This window comes from Adiantum capillus-veneris, chromosome 5 (genome assembly GCF_014529385.1).
Source record: "Adiantum capillus-veneris isolate H3 chromosome 5, ASM1452938v2, whole genome shotgun sequence".
NCBI classification, from domain to species: Eukaryota; Viridiplantae; Streptophyta; class Polypodiopsida; order Polypodiales; family Pteridaceae; genus Adiantum; species Adiantum capillus-veneris.
The window spans coordinates 35,365,466-35,387,766 of record NC_140935.1 but is presented as its reverse complement, the minus strand read 5'-3'; the positions used below and the strand labels follow the sequence as shown (position 1 = coordinate 35,387,766).

The window sequence follows — 22,301 nt, the reverse complement described above, 5'->3', positions numbered from 1 at the left end:
GTAGATGAATTTGGTAATGCATAGTGGGCACTGGTTAGAAGTTTCCCTAGTGATTTGATGGCATCAGATATTTGAGAGTGGCTTTCCACTCTTCTCGACTATAAGAAAACAATATTGTTAGTTTGCCACCCTTGAGGTTTGATTTGAGAGCCTTGTCATCCTAGTCTTGAACAACTTTGTAGGTGCAATCCAAGGAACTCCTAGCACGATATCTTCATTCATATGCTCGCGTGTAGTACAAATAGAAGTATGTGGGCATACAAATCCATGGACAAAAATGTTAAGATTAATCAGATCCAATGTTGGTGTTATCTCTTTATGGTAGTCTTTGACTTGCGCTAGGCAATGTTCCAATGATTGGGTTATCGCTATTTTGTATGTTGTGTAGTTAATCCCATTGAGGTGTGTGCCTATATTAGCTAGTGATTTGACTTTGAACATATCATTTAGGGTCACTTTTATACACATGTCCAATCCATCCTGGCATTCATCATCTGCTAGGGGTTGAATCTGAAGGTTATAGGGGTAGAGTTTAAGCAATCAATCACACTGCTACCTTTTGCTTCAGAACTTGAATGCGTGCTTCCTTGTGGGATTCTTCAATCACTTTCTACCTTTAAATCTTATGTTTCTTCGCTGCATGTATTCTTTGCAAAATGTCATTAGTCAAAGGTAGATGATATTTGTAAAGATGACATTCACTAATACAGTTTTCCATGATCTCTCCATCTAATGTAGCTAGTTTGACAACACCACTTGGTAAAACATCCTCAATGACCATGTCCCTTTTTCTTGAAGCTGGGTATATGGTGTTTCAAGGAGTAAACTAGAACCAAATCCCCTTTTTTGAAAACTTTTGCTAGAAAATGTGAGTCAATAAACTGTTTTTGTTTTTGTTTTTTTCATATATGTGGCCAATGACTGCCAATCTCTATTCATATAGTTGTTCTAAGTTCTCAAGTTGTTCTGACAACTCATGCCCTTTCCATTCCCACATGTTCAGCTTTGAGGGTGGGTAATAAGAATTCCATTGGTAGTATTGCATCTAATCCATAGACCAAGTTAAAAGGAATTGTGTTCAAGGCTATTTTGAATGAAACTTGATACAGCCACAAGACCAAATGAAGGTGCGTTTCTCAATTATCTCTACTTGAACTAACAAATCTTGGTTAGCATAGATCTCAAGATCTTGTTGGTGTGCTTAGCTTGACCACTAGCTTGAGGCTGATAGGGTGCATATTTGTTATGGATCACCCATAAACTTGTTTAGCAAGTGTTCTATCACCTCATTGAGAAAATTCAATCCATGATCATTGACAAGATCAACAAGAAGTCCATACCTAGTAAGTATGTATTCATATAGGAATGCAATTGTGGTTCTAGGATCGTTCTTCCTGGTGGCTCTTGCCTCAGTCCATTTGGTTAAGTACTCCATGCCCATAATAATATATTGTGCCCAAGTTTTGTATTTCATGGGTTGTATTAGGCCCACAAAGTCTATACCCCACTTAGAAAATGTGTGAGCTCTGCTCCCATCATAGGTCACAATGGAATACTATCAATTCTCGTTGGCATCTTTGCTTGCTAACATGAATCACATCGACCAACAAATTCTTTTGCATCAACAAACAAGGTTGACTACCAGATGTCTGCCATCAATATAGCCTTGGTTGTGGTTCATGAGATAAATGGCCTCCTGCAAGACCCACACGTGCTTGTTACAAGATAGAAAGATACTCCTCTTCATTGTCACATAGTCTACGTTGTTGGTCCTTTATAGAGCTAATTTCCAATCATTGCATAGTTGGACGCTTCAATCTCTATTTCTCTTCATCATTTTTTACTCATATCTTTAGGGAATGTTCTATTGATCAAATATTCCACCAAATATCTACTCCGTTGCAGTGTCACTAAAATACGAAATAAGGTGGCATGGGGTATGGTGGATTTTAGCTTACATTGAGAGAAACTATTCATGTAATTATGAATGTCTTTCTTCTTGGTAGGCCAATAAATCCCTAGCCAAGTCAATCTTTGTATGGTTTGGTCTTTTGTAAACTGGAGTCCTACCATCATAGTATGATCTTGAATCAAGTAGGTTTCTTGTTCCTCTGGGTTAATGCATAAAAGAAAAATTGCATACTTTTTTTTTGATAGTCTTCCAGCCAACAATTGACATAGTACAGATTTCTCTATCAATTGTGGTGTGATAGAAAGTGGTACTTGGGAATCTACTTGTGCTATGGTCATTAGTGATACAAGGTCTTCCAACCATCTAGGAATCATTTACACAATGAACAAATAAGCATTCGGTAAATCATTGTCTACCCCTTTTGGTGTTGCTCCTGAGGTGATCTGTGACAGATGATCCGCTTTTTGGTGTGTGGTTCCCTTTTTGACTACCACTGGGAAATAGAATTCAAAATGGATTATAAACCACCTTACAATTTTTCATGTATGGCATGGCTTGTTTACCAAATAGAGCAAGTATTGATGGTCTATGAAGAAAACAAACTTGTTAGCTAACAAGTAGTGTCTAGATTTCTTGACCGCATACACCATTCCAAGTCCTTCCCTTTTAGTGGGAGTGTAATTATTTTCTGCTAGGTTTAACTATTTTTTAGCATAAGAGATTGGAAAGTCCATTTCCCCCTCTCATGGCTAAGCTAATATGCAACCAATAGACTCATATTTGAAGCATCAACATGCACATGGAAATTTATGTTCTAGTATGGAGTCCTCAATATTGGTGTTGAGGTCAAAGCTTTGCTTGAGCTTCTAGAATGACTCCTCACATTCATCCAGCGACTCAAAATGAGTGATAAGGCTATAAATGGGTTTAGCTATGACTGTATACATGTAGATGAATCTATGATAATAGCCACAATGCCCCATAAATGCCTAAACTTCCTTAACGCTTGTTAGCCTAGCCATTTTCAGCAATCACTGCCACCTTCTCCATGTCACGCTTGTTGGCACCATTTTTTAATACAATATGTCCGCAAATTTTTCCTTGTCTAACCATAGATACACATTTTTTCAAGATTCTGACATATCCTATATAGACGACATTTGTCAAAGACACACCTTAAGTATTTGACATGGCTCTCTTTTTATAGAGTGAGCACAAAGATCATTGATGTAAACATCTGAGAAATTTTATAGATATTCCTTAGAAACATGGCTCATTAACCTCTGGAACATTGCTGGCGCATTGGTCAATCCAAAAGGCATGACCATATAAACAAAAATTCCTCATTCCACGGTAAAAGTTATTTTATGTTGATCTTTGAGATCTATGACCAATTGGTTGTAACCAGAGAATATATCCAAGAATCTATAAGCCTATTTTCTAGCTACTTGTTCTAGAACATGATCCCTAATAGGAAAAGGATAGTTATCTTGTATAGTGGATGCATTCACCTTCTTAAGGTTAACACACACTCTAAGTTTTCCATTCTTTTTTGGCACCACCGCAATAGATGCTACCCAATTAGTGTGTTCTATTTTGTAGACGAACTTAGCTTCCTTGAGCTTCTTGATCTTCTTAGCGAGTGTCTCATTGTAGGTGTATGGTCATTGTCTGCTTGACTTAGTGTCATCTCTCATAGGGATAGTATGCTAACATATTTTAGGATCCACTCCCTTGAGATCTTTATAAGACCAAGGGAAGGCATCCCTATACTCCTTTCATGTTCGAATGATAATCTCTTCCTCCTCTTGCAATTGATTTGTAGAGCTATGTTTGCTGATTTTGACTCTTCTCCTAACTCTATTAAGTCAATTCGTTTGGCGTTTTGAGGTCCCTCGTAGGATTTTCCTAGTTCTTTTGGTTGTTGCAAGGGTTGCTCTATGATGATTTGTCGATCTAGCAAAGTGTATTTTTTGTAATGAGATGGAGCATTGATTGCTCCTGGTTTATCACTTTTTGACTCCATTTCCATGGTCCAAACTTATTTCAAGGTCTGTTTTAGCTCCTTATATAATGCTTTTCGTTCATTTTTTGTCATTGGAGGTTCTTTTTCTTTAGTCCTATTAGGCTTACTCAATTTTTGTTTTGTTTGGTTTGGCAATTTGAGTGTTTCATGTCTAGATATCATCCTGTTAGTTTGTTTTTTATACAGTCCGATGCATCCAATTTCATTAAAAAATGAGTTTTGTTTTTCATTACTGGTTTTAGATGTTTCCTTTTCTCATTATTGTCCCATTTTCTTTGATATCTTTACTGATGACTATGATGCTGATTTGGGAATTCAAAAAAAAAAAATTCTCCTCCTCCGAGTAGAAGTTTTTCTCTTATGTGCTCTTTTTCCAAGTTTGATTCCTTTGTTGTAAGTGTTTCTTGTTCCAACTCACCCCCGTGGCATCATAGTAGTGATCAAAGAAAACTTGTTGCTCCTTGATCATTTCAATAAATACCATTTGGATAGGAACTATGTCATAGCCTTGCTCATCACAAAAGTGTGTAGATGTGGCTTCGTTAGCACACACATCCATAGTGGCAAGAATATAAGTCCACTAAAACGGCTTTTTCCAAAGTTAGAACCACTATCATGTCCAAACTATATGGAGACCCTGAGCTATTCTTAGCTCTTCGAGATTTTCTCAATGGAGAACTGAAGGTCAGGCTACCACAATTTGCAAAGATGGATGGAGCGGAGGAGATGCCAATAGAGGAGGAACACTTAGATCCACAACCCAACCTAGATGAGAACCCTGTTGTAGAAATACCTCTTAACAAGTTGGGACAATACTTTGAGGGGGATGAATCCAATGCAACCATACCAATCACTACCAAGGGATTAACTGTGAAGGGAATCCTTGATGGTGGCGTTGGGGTTAGCATTGTGACTAAAATTTGCTGGGAAACTATGGGAAAACCTCACCTTGGAACCACAACCATAGTAGTAAAGATGGCCAATGGGTCTATTGTTAAACCTATTGGGATACTATAAGATCTCAAGATCAAGGTCTTTGGACATAAAATAAGAGTTACCTTCATTGTGATGGATTTCTTCAAGCACACTATGGCATCTGAGATGATCTTAGGACGTCCTTTCATGAGGGAAGCAAAAATGGTGCATGACTGGTTTAAAAACCATGTCTACTTACAGTTCCAAGACTCTGTTACTCGAGTAGATCTTGTAACTGGTCGAGCACAGCCTCTAGGAAACATGTTTATAATTGATCATAGATCTGACACCACTATTCACTCAGTCCCATTGCAGTATTGTTACACGTGTAAAGCGGACACTAATGTTGGGGAAGATTCTCCTTATATGGATGTACTACCTGGGATGATTGAGTCAGACAATGTGGATTGGGTCCACCTAGCAGCAACCATAGACACTTGGGGAAACAGGGGGACGACCTGGGTAACACCTGAGGGGGATGAAATGCCACCAATTGTACCCTTAAATATGCTACAAGAAATGCATATAGCTTCTGACAAGACTCATCCTAATATAACGAAAAAAACATACAAGTGGGTCCCTAAATCTTCTTTAGCGACCATGGATGATGCTAAAAAATGGAAGCCTTATAAGAAACGTCCCACTCACTCCAAGAAAAGTAAGAAAATGTTGCGTTGGATTCCTAAAAAACTATTGGAATCCCAAGGCTACTATGAAGGAAATGATCAAATCTGGGTTCCAAAACGTAAATTGCGCTCTTACTTGTCACCAAGCCCATGTGAGCCCAATCCCGTAGCTCCAAAACAAATTGATGATCACGAAAAGAAAAAAATCACAGAATGCTACACACCCGTTCCAGAGCTAGTTTGGGTACCAAAGAAAGAACGATTTGTTCCACCTAGCTCAGGAACAGGGAAGTCAAATGAAGCTTCTTGCTCTTCATGTAGTTCCTATACAGAAATAGAAGCTTCGACACAATCTCCACCTACCATTGTACAGATCCATACAAACAAAAAAGAGTTTGCACTTCCCGTTGAAAATTCACCACCTACAACAACGTTGCAAATAAAATCATGGGAGAGTACCTTACCACCCTTGCAACTAGATGAAACGCATAGGGAGGTCGAGAACTATTGGTTAAAACCTTTACCCATTACAACTTGGAGCAATTGGTTTCAAAAGGTGACGACATTATTCCAAAAGTTATGATCTACCCAAGGAAGGGGGGAGTGTTTGATGACATCCATCATTCACTTGCTTCCCTCTCAACCTTCCTCCTTGACTCTCAATCTCCAATCTTAGGGAATGTATATATAAAGCCTTATACTCATAAAAAAACCAAAATAATAAAGAGAAAGAGCAATTAGCAAACGAGTATGCACAATAAAAGTCATAACATTGACTAGACCTACACATTCACATCCGGTATAGTGAAACAGAAACCAATGTCATCAAACACCTTTGATCCTCATCACTCAAGTGATGGAGGGTAGGTAGGATTAGTACAATAGGAGTGTTTCTGTTTTAGAGTTTAGTGATCAACAAAGTTCTTTTTTCCCACTGATGTGCCTTCTAGAGGTATTCTTTGTGTTTCATAGTGTGTACAGGAACGTGTTGTTGTGGTTATGATTTGGACCTTCATGGAATCTTTCTCTCATTCACTCTTCAAATCAAGAGAGATCATCAACACAAACAGGTGTTTCTTGTCCATTAGCATTTCCCCTTATCTTTTTTGCATTCATGTTTGTTTGCTTTAATTATGATTGGTAGCATAATATTCACTGCATTTGCTTAGTATCAAACATTAAATTCAATGTGATTTCTTGTCATAATTACTTGTCTAGGTTTAAAGATAAAGCAGTCCGACTAAGCTAGTTGACCAAGTTAGGCGTTAGAGATCTTCTCTTAATACCATGGGGAATACCTTCCTAAGAATCAATGGTTACTTAGGTTCTTAATCCGATTTAGGCAGCATTGTGTGCAATGTACTAGGGCTTTCTAGTGGGCTTAGTCCCTATTGACCTTTAGCTTAAGTATGATAAAGGGAGTTTACTAGTGTGATGAGCCTGGGGAGGGTAACAATGTTATATGACCCCCCAAAGCTGCAAAATTAAAATGATAAAAACGAACAAAATAAAACAAAAATCAAAGTGCCACAATGTAAAATCTTAAGCTGGAAGAGAAATCTCAGCTTGATTTGGTACTTCACTCACATGTATCACCTATGGTACTAAAGCCCTAGAGGTTCCCAGTGTGGGCGCTTTTCCTTGAAAAGCAAAAAAACCAAGGCATACAAAATAAGCACACACATCAAAATTGAATTACTGTGAAAAGACTTTGGGGGGTCAAAGAAAAGGAGATAAATCAGGCAATGATTTCATGAGCAATTCCTTTTATCGTAGCTTAACTACAAGGTCTTCTAGGTATAGCCTCTAGTCAGCCCTCGGACATGAAATACGTGGCTCTTGCGATTAAACAACTTAATTGACCAGAGAAAATTAAGAAGCTTGCCCATGGTATTAATAGTTGACCTCCAGTGTCTTTCGACCGTTAAATTAGCGACCCCATACTTGTTTAGTTTTTGACATTTACAACTGTTTATGCATTTTATTATATTACAATTTAATGTTTATTGTTGACACATAGTTTAAAATTTTTTTACCAATCAATTTGTTTATCTACAACTGCATATGATTTTTAATTGTATATGAGAATGCAATTACTGTGCCAATGTTGTTTGATTTTGCAGTGACTGAAGAAGGTTAGGGACATTCATCTCAAATGCTCTTCCACCTCGACATGCAAACGAGCTTCAACTCAATAGCTTCCGAGGACAGAATCTACATCAGGAAGGGGGGAATGTTAACCCTCACGCACATTCCTATCACCTACGACAAACGTCATATTATTTATTTGGTAGAGTCAGGTACCGGGCTTGTCAGTCCAATAGGAAAAGGGTAAGAGTGATCACCGATGAGAGGCGCACTCTATTTGGAACATTCAAGGGTTAGTTGACTAAGAATGGGCGCCCAAGTGTGAATGGGGTGAGCTCATATAAAAGTCGTCTAAACCTAAAATTGACCTATTCTCTCATTTGTGCAATTGAAGAGTGCTCTTGCTCCATCTCCATCTTCTCCTTCTTCTTCCTCTCCTTGTGTGTGTGTGTGTGAGAGAGAGAGAGAGAGAGGGAGTGAGAGAGGGAGAGAGAGAGATTGTGTGTGTGATCGAGCATTACGAAGGCACGACGGCGGCGAAGCGGTTGAGCGTGGCTTGGCGGTAGCTCCTTCTTCATCGCGACGAGGAATCCTCCACAAAGGCGAGCGTAGAGCGGTGAGTGACACACCCTTGATCTCTCTTGAGCTTACTAGTTTATGCTAGTTGTGTGTGCTTGGAGCCATTTGTGGCTCGCACACGGTGTATGGCAAGTCCCTTGCATTGACACGTGCGAGAGACGCGCACATTATCAAGAGCATATCTTCCATTCAAGGACAACAACAAAGCTTCAACAAGAAATGGAAAAATGAAGAATGGCCTACGATGACAAGCAATGAAAAATTACGCAAGAGAGTCATCAACAACAATCAAAAGTAGCTCACATAGTGCTTCAACATTGATGACCTATTGCAGACAACTCAAATTACAGTGGACATGGAAAGCATACCCATCATAAAGTCCACGCCACAAAGAGGATTGGTTCTATAAACTCAAAAACATTAAAATCCTTCTTCATGGTGGCTAAGATTGGCAACAAAGAGGCGAATGAAAAAAAAAATTTAAAAAAAATTGCCTCAAAAATCAAAGATCAAATCACGTATCAACAACATGGAAGATATGAATCACTCAAGGAAGGGGGGAGTGTCATCAATGACAAAGCTCTTCCGAAGCTAAAGACCAACCTTGAAGACAAAGATTCAACAATCAATGGAAAGACAAAGAATGTCATACAAAGACAACAAACAAACAATGATAACTTCAACAAAAAAGCTCCCAACAACAAAACATAAGGAGTTCCATAGTGCTGAAGCTAGTGAAGTATTGCAAGTCAATGACAAAGACAGAAACATCAAAAGAACTCTTCACGGCAGATATGAATCACTCAAGGAAGGGGGGAGCGTCATCAACGACAAAGCACTTCCCAAGCTGAAGTCCAACCTTGAAGACAAAGTTAAAGACTACCCTATGATAAGACTGCACAAGGTCGTGTCAAGGGACGACACGAATTAAGAAGGGGAGAATGTTTGAGGACAGATCGAATGGGCGCCCAATTGGTCGGACACGTAGCTGGACATCACATTTGTACTCTATTAGTTTTTCAAGCTAGTGTAGTAATACTTTGTATAAATCCTGATTACAGAGTAGTGGATCAATCCCCTGAGTTGTAATGCTGTAATGATATTTGTAAAGGTCCATGTGAGCCGGCCACTGGCTATTTAGAATTCCCTAGGTATAAAGCTCAATAACCTTAAGGTGAAAGGAGGCTTATCTTTAGAGAAGAAGGGAGCTCTGAAAACGTACACTCAAGCTACAAGCTCCTCCAACTAATCATCGCAGCTAATGATTGGGTAATCCATTTTTAGTTTTGAAACTTACATTGTGTTTCTCTATCTTTGCTCTTTAAATTAAGTGTAAGCATTGTCAGTTTTGTTGTGGTTCGCGACTACGTGTCTGTGAGCTGTAATTGTAGATTTGAGTACTTAAATCACTGTTTTTAGACATTTTGACCATAGGAGAGTGTTCTTAGACCATAGGATGACATTTCTGGCATGTTCTATTGCAATTTTTAGGACCTTTTTCATGATGGATCGTGATTTTGGTACCTTGTCGAATTGCGACCAGATTTGGTAGGATTGTGTCCGTAGGTGTCCTAGACCTCCTCCTAAAGTTTCATTGCCGTCCGTTCGAGTGTCGAAATGGCATGATGACCTAGAGCTTGAGAAAGGACATAGACAGATTTCCCTGATCATTGAGTATTGGTTTGTTGGTTGAGTTAGTGTGTTTGCTTGTTAAGGTTCACTTCGTGAGATTGACGATCTCATAGAGTCTATGTGCCCCATCCGAGTCACTTCCCTGAGTATCGACATTATGTTAGTACCAAAAAGATATGTTGCAGACATCCGTCGCGCGGCGATCCGCTAACAGGCTTTATCTCTTCTGTCTCATAGTTGAGGACGACTATGATTTCAAGAGAGAGGTAATGTCATAAAATCTAATATCTAACCGATCCAAATGATTTTCTCATATTAAAATGATCATTTAATGTGGAAGAATAAACGAGAACAAGGGTTAGAATATAGACATGTGCTTACAGATCTATCTCAACACAAGGTCAGTGGTAAAGGGGTCTAAATGAGAGAAGGTCTGTCAAAGAGCAAGGCTAGCTAATGGAGCTTAAAGACCTTAGGGTTAGCTTCATTAAAGACCTCCAAAGGTTAGTGTTAAAAGTCCTTTGACTTTAGGAAAGCTAGGGCTGTGCTTGAGGTGGGAACCCAACCCAAGCTTAAGGTGCTTGTCGTGCTTGCTGACTAAGGTGCTTGAGGGGGTAACGTGTTCCACAAAGTCAATGCATATCCCTACACAAGGGGGAGGCGAGCCCTCATTGTAGGGGTTAGAAAGAGAACACACACACCCTCACACAAGGCAAGCTTGGTACAAAGAAAGCAAATAGGACACTTGTCAAGATCCTCTTAATGTTGCCCTCATGGTGTGCCTAAAGCCTATTGGTTGGCCTCCCAAGGAGTCCAATGATAATTTAATTAACTATCTATGAATTTATCAAGTCCTCTCTCTCAAAGGGGAAAGGGGGATACTTGTCTCAAGGCTACCCTTGTTACTTGATATGCACTAAGCATGTGATTGGCCAAGCTTGAGGAGGTCCAATCAAAAGCAAGCTAGTGCTAGAAGAGGGGGTCGACCAAGGCAAGGAGGGGGCTAGCTTGGGGGGATATACTCTCCCACACACACACACACACACACACTCTCTCATTGTGTGAAGTGCAAAGTGCAAAAGCTCCTTCTCCAAGCTAGTAGAGAAGTTGAGAGCTTACACCAACACTCTTGGCTATGGAATGCAAATCCAACCAAGATCCATGCTTCAATGCTTAAGCTTGTCATATTATCCATCTTCATTATTTCTAGCAAGAAGAGTGATGATAAGTGAAGAATTGCTTGTTTCTCCTATAAATGTTTCTTCTTCCTCTTCCCTACCCTCATTCCCCGCTAGCTCTCTCCACCTTTCAAGGTGTTTGAGGCCTTGGGACTAAGGCTAGGGATAGTTAATGCTTTTTGAAAAGTCTATGTTATGCTCATAATGCATGAAGCTTTCCATCTTCATTGCATCACCTAGGTCACAAGGAATAAAAAGATTGTATTGTACCAAGTCTCTCTTGATGGAGAATCTATAATACAAAAGCCTATTGGAGGGGGGACCGGCTTCCACATAAATCCGGTCCTCAATTGTTGTCAAGTTCTCTAAACTCTCTCTCTTGCAAAAGTATTGTTCATGTCAAGTTAATTAAGTATTATGGTTAGGTTGCTACCGCTAAATAAGTTCACCCTCTATGTTCTCAAAGTAGTCTCACAAAAATGCTTTCTCTAATTCTCCTAGTTCCTCTATTCTCAAAGTTCATAGGCCATTTCCATTACACTCTCGAAAATCCAGGTTGTCTCGATGTCCACTTGTGCAACCGACGGGCTTCAAGGACACTGCCGAAAGTAAAGAGCTTGTGCCACGTGTTTGGGGGAGAGGGTCGGAATCCCTCCCTCCATTATAAATAGTATAGATAGATAGAGCTAAGGCAAGAACGTAAGTAGATGTCAACGAGTGCTAGCTCAGTTGATAGAGCAAGAGCCTCTTGTGTCTAAGGCCCCTTGGGTTCAAACCCCCTTGACAGCTCGTGTGACATGTAGTCCTTAGGGGTTGTTCCCCTAGTCCATATAATGGATTGGCCAACCTTATCAAGCTCGAGCCTGGGATGCTCCACCTCACAGAGTGAGTTCTCTCTTTCTCCAAAAAAAAAAAAAAAAAAGTAAGTAGAGGTGGGTGTAAACCTTTTTGCTGGGGGAACAAAGAATTCACAACATTTATTTTTTTTGCAATCAGATGCTTCACATCAACTAGTTTTACAGAATTGCTCTCACACACACACACCCACACCCGCATGTCGCGGACCGCGGTAGTTGAACTTATAGCGGAGACCTCGCCTTTACCCCACTAGCCCAATTCCTTCTGAACATTTTAAAAGCGAACTTACGAAATCTTGCAGAGATACCGAGTTTGTGAGTGCCAAGATACCCAAACTCTGCAGGCATTGATCGGAGAACCGGAATGGCGATTGGGGAGAGAGAGAGAGAGAGAGAGGAGAAACTATAGATTAGAGAGAAGAAAAATACCTTCCAACCACAAGAAGATTTAGAAATATTCTCATGTAGGAAAACTGAGGTCCTTTTTAATGTTTTTCATACAATGCACAACATCATGAGCTTCTATACAATGCATAGTATCATGAGCTTCTGTTCGAGAGGCACCACACCCCTAGCTAGGTACGATTGGGGGCAGGGAACCACCGGCCCCCCCCATCGGACCGGTGTTGACGAGCTTCCGGTCGGAGATGTCTGAGCTCTATTTAAATGTTTGTTCTTCCCCACTCCAATTTAATGTAGCAAAACACACACCCATAGGCTCATGTATATGTATGTGAATCTATCATCCATCCATCTATCCTTGCTAGACAGATGGCATTGGCATTTACCAGAAGAATGTACTATTGGGACCCAAATCGGGAAATGGTTGATGAGCTTGACGAGTTATTATAAGCTTTGGAGCCAAAGAGAGCAGTTTTTGTTGAAGAAGTATTTGATGAAGAGAGTGCATTATGGGTATCAACAAATTGACCATGTGGAAAGAGGGAGGGTGGCGGAGCTTCCGAAACGGGCAAATTTCCTTCAAGCATTTGGACCACCCTCCCCATTGAAGGCCTTGCATTCATGTCCCCCTGTGCACAAGCAAAGGCTACCTTCAACACTAACTCTACTTGCTGATAATCAATGGAGCAAAACCTGTTTATTATTGTCCGCATTCTCGTATTCCTATGGATGCTTGACGGGTGCACTATGTATAAATTATGTATATCACGTGTGTTCGGTGACTATCTCTAAAACTCATTATCTGTGAATTTTTGACAATTAAGATGCACCCTTTTCTTATTCAATCTGTAAATTGTTTTCCCAATTCCATTTACGATACCCTTTTGTATGTGAAATATGAGAAAAAATGAAATTTAATAACCCCTTCTGTTGCACTCATGTGATAGTCACATAATTATTAAGTGAACTCGAGCATGGATGGATTTGGACAATCCACAGATAAAATCCATGGATATGCTCTTAGATGGTGAATTAGGAATTAGCAAAGACTGGAGCAATCCAGATTGCTTCCCCCAATTATATTTTATCTTTTGGCATACCATACATTTTGACACAGTCTTGTATGTCCATTTTGATGATAGGCCAATAGAAATATGTCTCTACTCCTCGAAGAGTAGGTTGAATCCCTCTATCCGCAATGCAGGGGGGGGGAGCATGGGATTCATACATCACTTTCTCATGAAGAGAGTAACACAGCCTATTTCCATGGAGAAGATAACTATCCTCTTCCACCTTCTTGCCATACGCCCATACTGGAAAGTACCACTTATCATTGGCATCCTCCATGGCTGACTCTGTGTACAAGTAATTCTTTCGGCCGCTTACAATCTCCATCACCAACATGCCATAGCTGAACACATCTGCTTTTGATGTGATGGGTAGATTAAGGACCCATTCTGGTGCCAAGTATCCTCTTGTACCCCTAATGGTAGTCATCTTCACAGTGTGGTCGCGGCTATACAGATATGCGAGACCAAAATCCGCTACTTTAGCAATAAAGCTTCCATCCAGTAGTATATTTTGGGGCTTGATGTCACAATGCAGGATGCAATCTAGGCATTCTTCATGCAAGTAATGTATTCCCCGTGCAACGCCCAAACAGATTTGGAACCTTGTGCCCCAGTCAAGAACATCGATTTTGGCGCCATTACTGCCTGCCTCAAAGAGTATCTGATCAAGGGACCCATTTTCCACAAACTCATACACTAGCAATCTGTGGGTTCCCTCAGAGCAGAAGCCAACCAGCCGTACCAAGTTGATGTGATGAATATGACCAAGAGTTGCGATCTCTGCCCGGAACTGATTTTCTTGCTGCGAAACGCCCTCTAATTGCTTAACTACAACCATTGTACCATCCTGGAGCTTCCCTTTATACACAGTTCCGAAACCCCCTGCTCCAAGCTTCGACCTCCTGCTACACATAATTCAGAATCGAGGACTCGAGAGTAAAATTCTGGGTTGGAAGAAGTGTATCTGTGGGGAAAGAGAAGCTTTGCCACACATAATCAGATTTATTGTTGAGGAGAACAAGGTTGCCAGAGTCAAGAAGCTGCAGTTGCACAACCCCCAGATTGGATGTCCCAGATGACCAAATGGGAGAAGGGGATACAGAGGGGTCTGAAAGGCTAAGGTCTCCATCGGATAAAAGGGTGAGTTTTGCAGTTGACGACACCGCATTGTCGCGATTAGCCACCCACGCGGGAGGGCCCTTCTGCGCAGCAGCATCGAAGGCAAAGGAGATAGCCAGGTAGAGATTGGTGGAGCTATCCGCAGAGGCAGGGGGTGGGCGAAAGGAGAGCACGAAGGCGGAAGAGGGCGATTGCAATGGTGTAGAGGATGGGATTAGCACGGAGTTCGAGTCCATTTTGTAATCCCCTCTGCTGAGTTGCATGCTGCCTAGCATTAGCATTGAGACCCAAAGAAGCAGCATTGGACGCTTGATCAAAACCATATTGGCCATTGGCTATTAGCTACCTGCGGGAAGAAGAGGCTGTCACACCTTAATTTAACCCTTGATTTAATTTTATTACTACTACGGGCCTTGAAATTGCAAGACGAAAACTTTTGCAATTCCATTATATACTAGTGTGTGACCCCACTGACCCGTGCGTTGCTGGATCACACTCTCTCTCTCTCTCTCTCTCTCTCTCTCTCTCTCTCTCTCTCTCTCTCTCTCTCTCTCTCTCTCTCACTCACACACACACACATTTTTAGGTCCATGTGAAATGCGCGTAAGTCCTGCGCGCATAACAAGAGAGGGTGGACTATAGTCCTTGTAAAGCTGCAGTGGTAGAGAGGGTGGACTATAGTCCTTGTAAAGTTGTAATCACTCTAGAAAGATGACAACTCTCTCTCTCTCTCTCTCTCTCTCTCTCTCTCTCTCTCTCTCTCTCTCTCTCTCTCTCTCACACACACACACACACACACACACACACACACACACACACACACACACACACACACAGTTTTTTGGTAGAAACTTGTTCAGTAAATCTTTGAGATCTCTCATTGCCGAATAGTAGTCGATGGTGATTGCAAAGGATTGGAAAAAAACTGTATTTAGTTTGGAAAGATATTTCTGGTTGCTAAATTGTCATTGTAATCCCCCTTGGAAAAGCCTTTTAATTTTGGGAAACTTCTTCCCCCCCTTGTAATCCCTGGAGGAAAATCAGGTTTTTACCTGCCCCTATCTCGCCATAATTATGTAATTTTGTTTCTTTTCTAATACAACCATCCAACGCCTTTTATGGAGACAAAAAAAACTATATGGTAGATTGGTTATCACAATTCCCTCTTAAAAATCAGCTCTGATATAAAAGACCTTTTAGGTTAGAGATGTGAGGTCTCTTGATTTATTTCTATAAAACCTCTCTCTCTCTCTCTCTCTCTCTCTCTCTCTCTCTCTCTCTCTCTCTCACACACACACACACACACACACACACACACACACACACACATGCATGCGTGTTGATTCATAGCCCCTCAATTACCCTCTATCTCCCTCCATCAATCTCTCTCTCCCTATGGGAAAATTCAAGCCTCTACGAAGATATAACTATTCTCTCTCTCTCTCTCTCTCTCTCTCTCTCTCTCTCTCTCTCTCTCACACACACACACACACACACACACACACACATCAGACAAAGATTTCTCAAATAGATCCTTGATATCTGTTTCAATAAAATTCAAGCCCGTACGGAGATATAACTATTCTCTCTCTCTCTCTCTCTCTCTCTCTCTCTCTCTCTCTCTCACACACACACACACACACACACACACACACACACACACACACACACACACACACACACACACATGCTAGTGCACATCCCCTCGATTACTGTCTTCGTCTCCCTCCATTAATTTTTTTCTCCCTATGGAAAATTTCAAGTCCCTAAGGAGATACAACTACTCTCTCTCTCTCTCTCTCTCTCTCTCTCTCTCTCTCTCTCTCTCTCTCATAGGTGCATCTCTCCTCTTTGTGAATAGATTGTGCTTGAGGTGGTAAGAGAGTAACCGTTGATGTACTGAGCATCCGGATTTTCAACACCTCTCTCTCTCTCTCTCTCTCTCTCATAGGTGCACCTCTCCTCTTTGTGAATAGATTGTGCTTGAGGTGGTAAGAGAGTAACCGTTGATGTACTGAGCATCTAGATTTTCAACACCTCTCATTCCCTTTTGGGTGTAATGGAGACCTGTGATTGCCAAAAAGAAGTGTGCTTGCCGAAAAGAAGGGGTTTGGTGTATTTTTAACCGGCTAAAATTGTAAAATCAACACTACATTCCAAACTTTCCTTGAAGAAAATCGGTAAAATTTTGAAAATTTGTAAAAATACAGACAATTCTTTATTTTTTAAACCTAAAAACTAGAAGAGTTTATATTGTGCCCCTTATTTACTTCAAAATTATTTTGATTAGGAAAAACGAGTTGGCACCCTCTTTGAGACCTCTCTCTCTCTTTCTCTCTCTCTCTCTCTCTCTCTCTCTCTCTCTCACACACACACACACACACACACACACACACACACACACACACACACACACACATGCCCTTCCATTTTGGGGCTACAAAACCGGTGTTTGGTAAAAAAAAGGGGTTTAGTGTATTTTTAACGGGCTAAACTTGCAAAATCCTAGCTAGATTCCCAAGTTTTCCTTGAAGTAATTCAGTATAATTTTGCTAAAACAATTTTGGTATTTTGAACTAATCCAGATTCCAAGTTTTCCTTGAAGTAAACTGGTAAAAATTCTTTAAATTTTGAACTAAAAGCCAAAATAATTTTAGTATACTCTTCTTTATTCTAAAATTACCTCAATTAGGAAAAATGTTTTTGGAAAATCCTATTTGAAACACCTCTCTCTCTCTCTCTCTCTCTCACATTTTGATATTGTCGGTTTGACTTAAAGACCATCCTACTTTGCAAGTTTGTACAAAGCTACAACATACAATCCATACATCTTGAGGGCTGCTAAGCAGTGTTCGGGAAAAATGTGTCTCCGCTTAATATCGTGTCGTTTTCAATTTCAAAAATGCTGGTGAGGGCAGAGGGAAAAAGAGAAATCCCACCCCAAAATATATAAAAATAGTGTAAAAACCCAACTAATAAACCTAATTTTCTAAACTTTCCTCTTTAAAAAATTCAAGGAAAGGAATTTAGTATGTTTGGGAAAATGATTTTTCCGAAGATTGCTACTAAGACAACAAAGCGTGGAGATTTCAAAAACTAGATTTTAACTCAGTATTGTTTGATCTCAGCCTCGATCACACAAAGATACGTTGAGGGTACAACATTTTCTAAAGCTCTTAAAAATAAAGTATAGAACTATAGAAGCTAACTCGGTTGGTCAAGTACTTGACTTTTATGACTTGAGTTATGGATTTAAGTGCCACCAAGCGACCATGTACATTGTACACTCATAAGAACGTTTGGTGTGACTCGCACGGGATTTGTATGATTGAAACAAAAAATAAAGTATAGAAGTATAGAAGTTAAAGGAAATATGTAGATTTGGGTAGAATGAAAAAGGGCCCTGAACATTTGTTTGCTTGGGTGTCCTTTTGATGTACATCCTTTGCTGCTGTGATGCAGGTGGCATTGTGTTTCATGTAGCATTGTGTTGTGATGCTAGGTGAAGCTACAGGAGTTCTGAGCAACGAGTTCCCATTTCACTCTGCGTCAGTCTTGCTATGTTGTTTCTCGTCATTTGCACTGCCATGAGGCTTTTGTCTAAGGTGTCAGACACGGCGGTTTTGTTGCTTCTCTCGGGGAATGGCCCAGCTTATGTTGTTGTTATGTAACCAGGCGTCATCTTGTCGACATAAATATCTGCAATATATTTAAACTTCTGGTTAACTACAACTCTGATGTTTACGATGGTGTGCAATATATTTAAACTTTTGGTTAACTACAACTCTGATGTTTACGATGGTGTGTGCAGCTTGTGTTCGGAGGTGCGGCAAGCTTTGGGTTTGTGCAGAGACCGAGCTCAGTTGGGATTGGGTTATGCATTGCACACATTGAGTGAGGAGCTGTTTATACTTCTATCTGTGGCGATTCTCAAATCATCCTTACTCCCATGCCTCTTCTAGATTGTATTTTTGTGCTGCAACATTCACAGATGCTAATAATGAGAAACATTAGGCCTGCTTTGTCGCATTTTCTGTTGATGTGATTTAACCCGACGGTTGTGTGCATAGAGGATTTTTGTTTAGCTTGTTAGCCAATTAAAAGAAAGCGTTTCTGGTATGCTGTTCACTCTTATAGTATGGTTGTTTGTGATGATGTCTTACATTTCCTCAAGATCTTAGATGACTAAAGATGAGAAGTCTAGACTGAGCAAGCTTTAAATATTTTGGTATGATTTGGAATTTTGGATAAGCTGTGACGATGAGAAGATGCCCTGCTATGGATTCTTCTCCATTATGGGTTTTATTCTCTAAGCTTATCTAATTAATAAATCCGATTTCATTGGGGGATAGTAATTTAAGTCCGATTTCTCTTTTTAATTTATTAGGAAAACTTTATTTATGATAGGAGCCTCGAGAGGAATTGTGGATAAGTACACATGACGTGCTTCAAGAGAGTTGATGCTTGCGTGGATGTATGTCTCGTGTCTTTTTTTATGTTGGTTAGTGGTAAATAAATACTGTAGGATTTGAGCTTTGAATTTGTCATATTCTTTGAATTTAAGTTGTTGAAAAACATAAAGTTATAATACGTCCAAATTCTAAATAGAATAAAAATATATAATGCAAATGTAGCTATATAGGTTTTTTCCCTCCCACCTCAGTTAATTAATAATAAAATATAGCATAAATCTTTATACTTTCTGACGTGATGATAACTTTTCTCTATATTTATAAATCTCATAATATAATTATTGTACTTAGAATTTTAAAAAATCTAGATTTTACATTTTTAGACATATCTTTATTGGTAAAGGTGCACTCATGAAAATATCACTTAATAACACTCTCTCATTCATATAGCATACTGTCCACTTATTATCACTAGTCATTACTTTGGTTGCCCTTGCTGAACGTGGGACATTTACTCCCTCACCATGATAGAAAGACACAACCTCTACTATCTTCTCTTCCTCCTCCTTCCTATATAACCATTATACCTTGTGTGTAATGTTTGTGTTATTCCAGAAGCATAAAATCTCATTGCTCAAAGCTTCCTATGTCTTTCCGCTCCTTATTCTAATGGATATTCCTATGGATGGTTAGTATATGCATTTTCTAAGTTATTCTTGTTTTAGCCTGCGCTTCGCCTATTCCAATGGATTTTCCTATGGATGGTTGGTATATGCATTTTCTGAGTTATTCTTGTTTGAGCTGTGATTAGCTTGAGCATTTGGCATAGAGCATTGACATGGGTAAATTTTGTAGATGTAAGCTTCAATGATTTCTCATTGGCTGAACCTGTGATCTTGGAATCACCCACATTGTCCAAAGAACATCATGAGAGTTTGAAGTGCAATATAGTTGCTCCTGTTTCGCCTTTAGCTCCAAAGAAAAACCAATCCTCTGAAAGTTCCCTACTAAGCAAAAAACTCAGCCCAAAAGGAACACTCAACAAAGCTTCATCTCTAGCTATTAGAAAAGCTTTGACCTCTGTTAGAGGTAATACTTATTGTTTGTGCATCTTTGTTAGACTCAAGTCCATGACTTACACTTACACTTTTTTTTAGGTAAAGCTTCTAGGTGTTTGGAAGATTCTTCTTTCTCATCTTCTCTGATTAAGAACATAGATGGAGGCATAGAGGTGCCGAATGCTGAATCTTTCAACTCACAGTTGGCTATAACCCCTACTTTAAGAAATTTGACTAACTCTGAATTGTCAGTGAGTGTCAATTTTAGATTTGCTTTAGAAGGCAAAGTCTTATCTAAATATGGGACTTACAAAATTCCCAAGTCTAACTTTGGCAGATACATGCGTGCAGACCTTCTTGACAAGGAATCTCGCCATATAGTGACCTTTGTTGTGACTGAGATTTATCTCTTTGAGTTTTTTGAGGCTTTTGGTGTTAATGACTTTGTGTCTGTTGAGGGGGCTTGTGTAAAAAGTTCTGTTGCGAAGGACGGTGGTACTTGCTTGTGGGCTTTGTATGCAGATGCCGCAACATTGGTTGTTAAAGCAGAGCCTTTTAATTGTTCTCTCCACCTTTATCCAGAGCAAAAAATCAAAGAGCTGCTCTCACAAAGTGCAAGTGTTGCTGAATTTGTTTCAATAGTTGCATTTATTATTGTCAAGATAGAGAATGCAATTAGAAGTGATGGCACTCCTAGTTTCCGATTGACTGTGGGGCAGGCGGACCATCGACAAGTGATCGTGCTAGTGTAAGTCTTGGTCGAGCTTCTATGCACCATGTTTGTATCTTTCCTCATGTTTGTATGTTGATTGCAGCTTCTCTTTGTCCCAACAAGAAGACTTGACTATCAGCTTATGGTAAATGAAGTGAAGGAAAATGGATACTACTCTTGTGTTGCTCATAACATCAACGTCTTCAAACACTTGTCAAACACTCTTAGTGTGGTTGATGCTACTATCTTGTGTCCCCTCCCTTCCTCTTTGGATTCTATCTTCCAAGAATACTTGCTTAAGAAAGTCTCCAACTTAGGTTTCAGAAAGAAGGTAATAGTTGTGTTTATGCATGCAAAGCAAGAATGTATCTATATTTATTGATTGGTCATTGTTACTTTGATAGGTATTTGGAACTTTGGAGATTGTCATTGTGAATAGGTTGGATGTGGAGTTTTCATGTGGTGTGTAAAGGTTTGAATGTGAGTCGCCAAGCTAGCAACCCATTTTTCTACTCTTATGGTAGACAAACTACCATTATTAAACAGCCAATGTTGCCAACCAAATTATATCCTCAAAACGGAGAGGCTGTTTCTGTCATTTTGCAAGGAGATGTGGTTGATTCTGTTCTTGGCTTTTCTCGTTCGTTCTTGCATCTATTTGATCAAAGCTTGGTGGAGTTAAAATCTTCGCTCCTCAACTTCAAAAAATCTGGCTGGTTTACTATTGACAAGGCGGGGCAGGTTACTGCATTCAAAGGCGCATAATTTTTCACTTTGCTTAGGAGTTCACTTTTTTGGGCTATGGCGTGTGATATGATTTTGTGTGTAGATGGTACAAGGATGTATGTTGATCCAATATTTAATTGTAATTTTCCAAAGAACAAAGAAGTTTTGCAAAGCTTGCTACATATTTTTAACTTGGCTCTTTTCTTGCAATGTTTTGAATCAAAAGTTGTTGATTTTGTTGTAGAACAAATAGCATTAAAAAATGATGACATTCTAAAAATATGGGTGCAACCTTGGATTAAAGATGTGCATTCACCTTCTTTTAATCAAAGAGATTTTTTGTCGTTGCTTTTAGCTAGCAGACAAACATCGATGATGTTGAGTGTGCACTTGGTGAGTTTGGTTTGTAAGTTGCTCTCTACAATGTGCAAACTCTGCTTTTACCAAGGTGAGGTTTTGCGTGAAGTTCGCTCTTTTGGCACTGTTGAATGTGCATCTTCATCCACTTGGCCAACTCTTGTTGTATTGAACTTGCATGGTGGTGTTTTGTGGTTTCCTTGTGGAGTTCAATCGCCCAAACGTAAATGTTGCGTATAGAGTAAAGAAGCTACCTTATGTCTAGATACTCTTGTCAACACTCATGATGTTATTGTTCAACAAGTTGCGTCTATGTTCTTGCAATTGTATCCCAACTCCTTTAGTGTCAAACAAGTCAAGACCAAAATTTACAACATTGTTAACCCTCACGGACACCCTATCACCTTCGACGGATGTCTTTTATTTAATTAGTTGAGTCATGGACCGCGCTTGTCAGTCCAATAAGTGTGTAGGTGATCGTCGATGAGAGGCGCACCACGTATCTTGTTTTTACATCAGTTTTACAATGACTGGCCACTGTGGGCGTCCATGTGTGAATGGGTCAGACTTGT

At 39.8% G+C, this 22,301-nt stretch overlaps 2 protein-coding genes across 3 annotated transcripts; one reads left to right on the top strand and one right to left on the bottom strand.

Moving 5' to 3' along the window:
* Positions 1–12,673: 12,673 nt before the first annotated feature.
* LOC147457138 (G-type lectin S-receptor-like serine/threonine-protein kinase At1g34300) lies at positions 12,674–14,796 on the bottom strand. The gene is made up of 3 exons (XM_086513281.1): positions 14,269–14,796; positions 13,531–14,237; positions 12,674–12,968 (listed from the first exon to the last, which is right to left on the bottom strand). Exons 1-3 carry the CDS (start codon positions 14,794–14,796, stop codon positions 12,674–12,676), a joined length of 1,530 nt encoding a protein of 509 aa, XP_086369407.1.
* A 3,008-nt stretch (positions 14,797–17,804) lies between these two features.
* On the top strand, positions 17,805–21,534 carry LOC147457137 (uncharacterized). Of its 2 annotated transcripts, XM_086513532.1 has the most exons (4): positions 17,805–18,185; positions 18,276–20,682; positions 20,750–20,977; positions 21,051–21,534. In XM_086513532.1, the coding sequence occupies exons 2-3, from the start codon at positions 20,276–20,278 to the stop codon at positions 20,793–20,795; spliced, it is 453 nt and encodes a 150-aa protein (XP_086369658.1). In that variant the 5' UTR covers positions 17,805–18,185; positions 18,276–20,275; the 3' UTR covers positions 20,796–20,977; positions 21,051–21,534. The 2 variants fall into 2 exon arrangements, with proteins under 2 accessions (XP_086369658.1, XP_086369657.1); XM_086513531.1 differs by having other exon boundaries at positions 17,805–20,682.
* Positions 21,535–22,301: the final 767 nt, after the last annotated feature.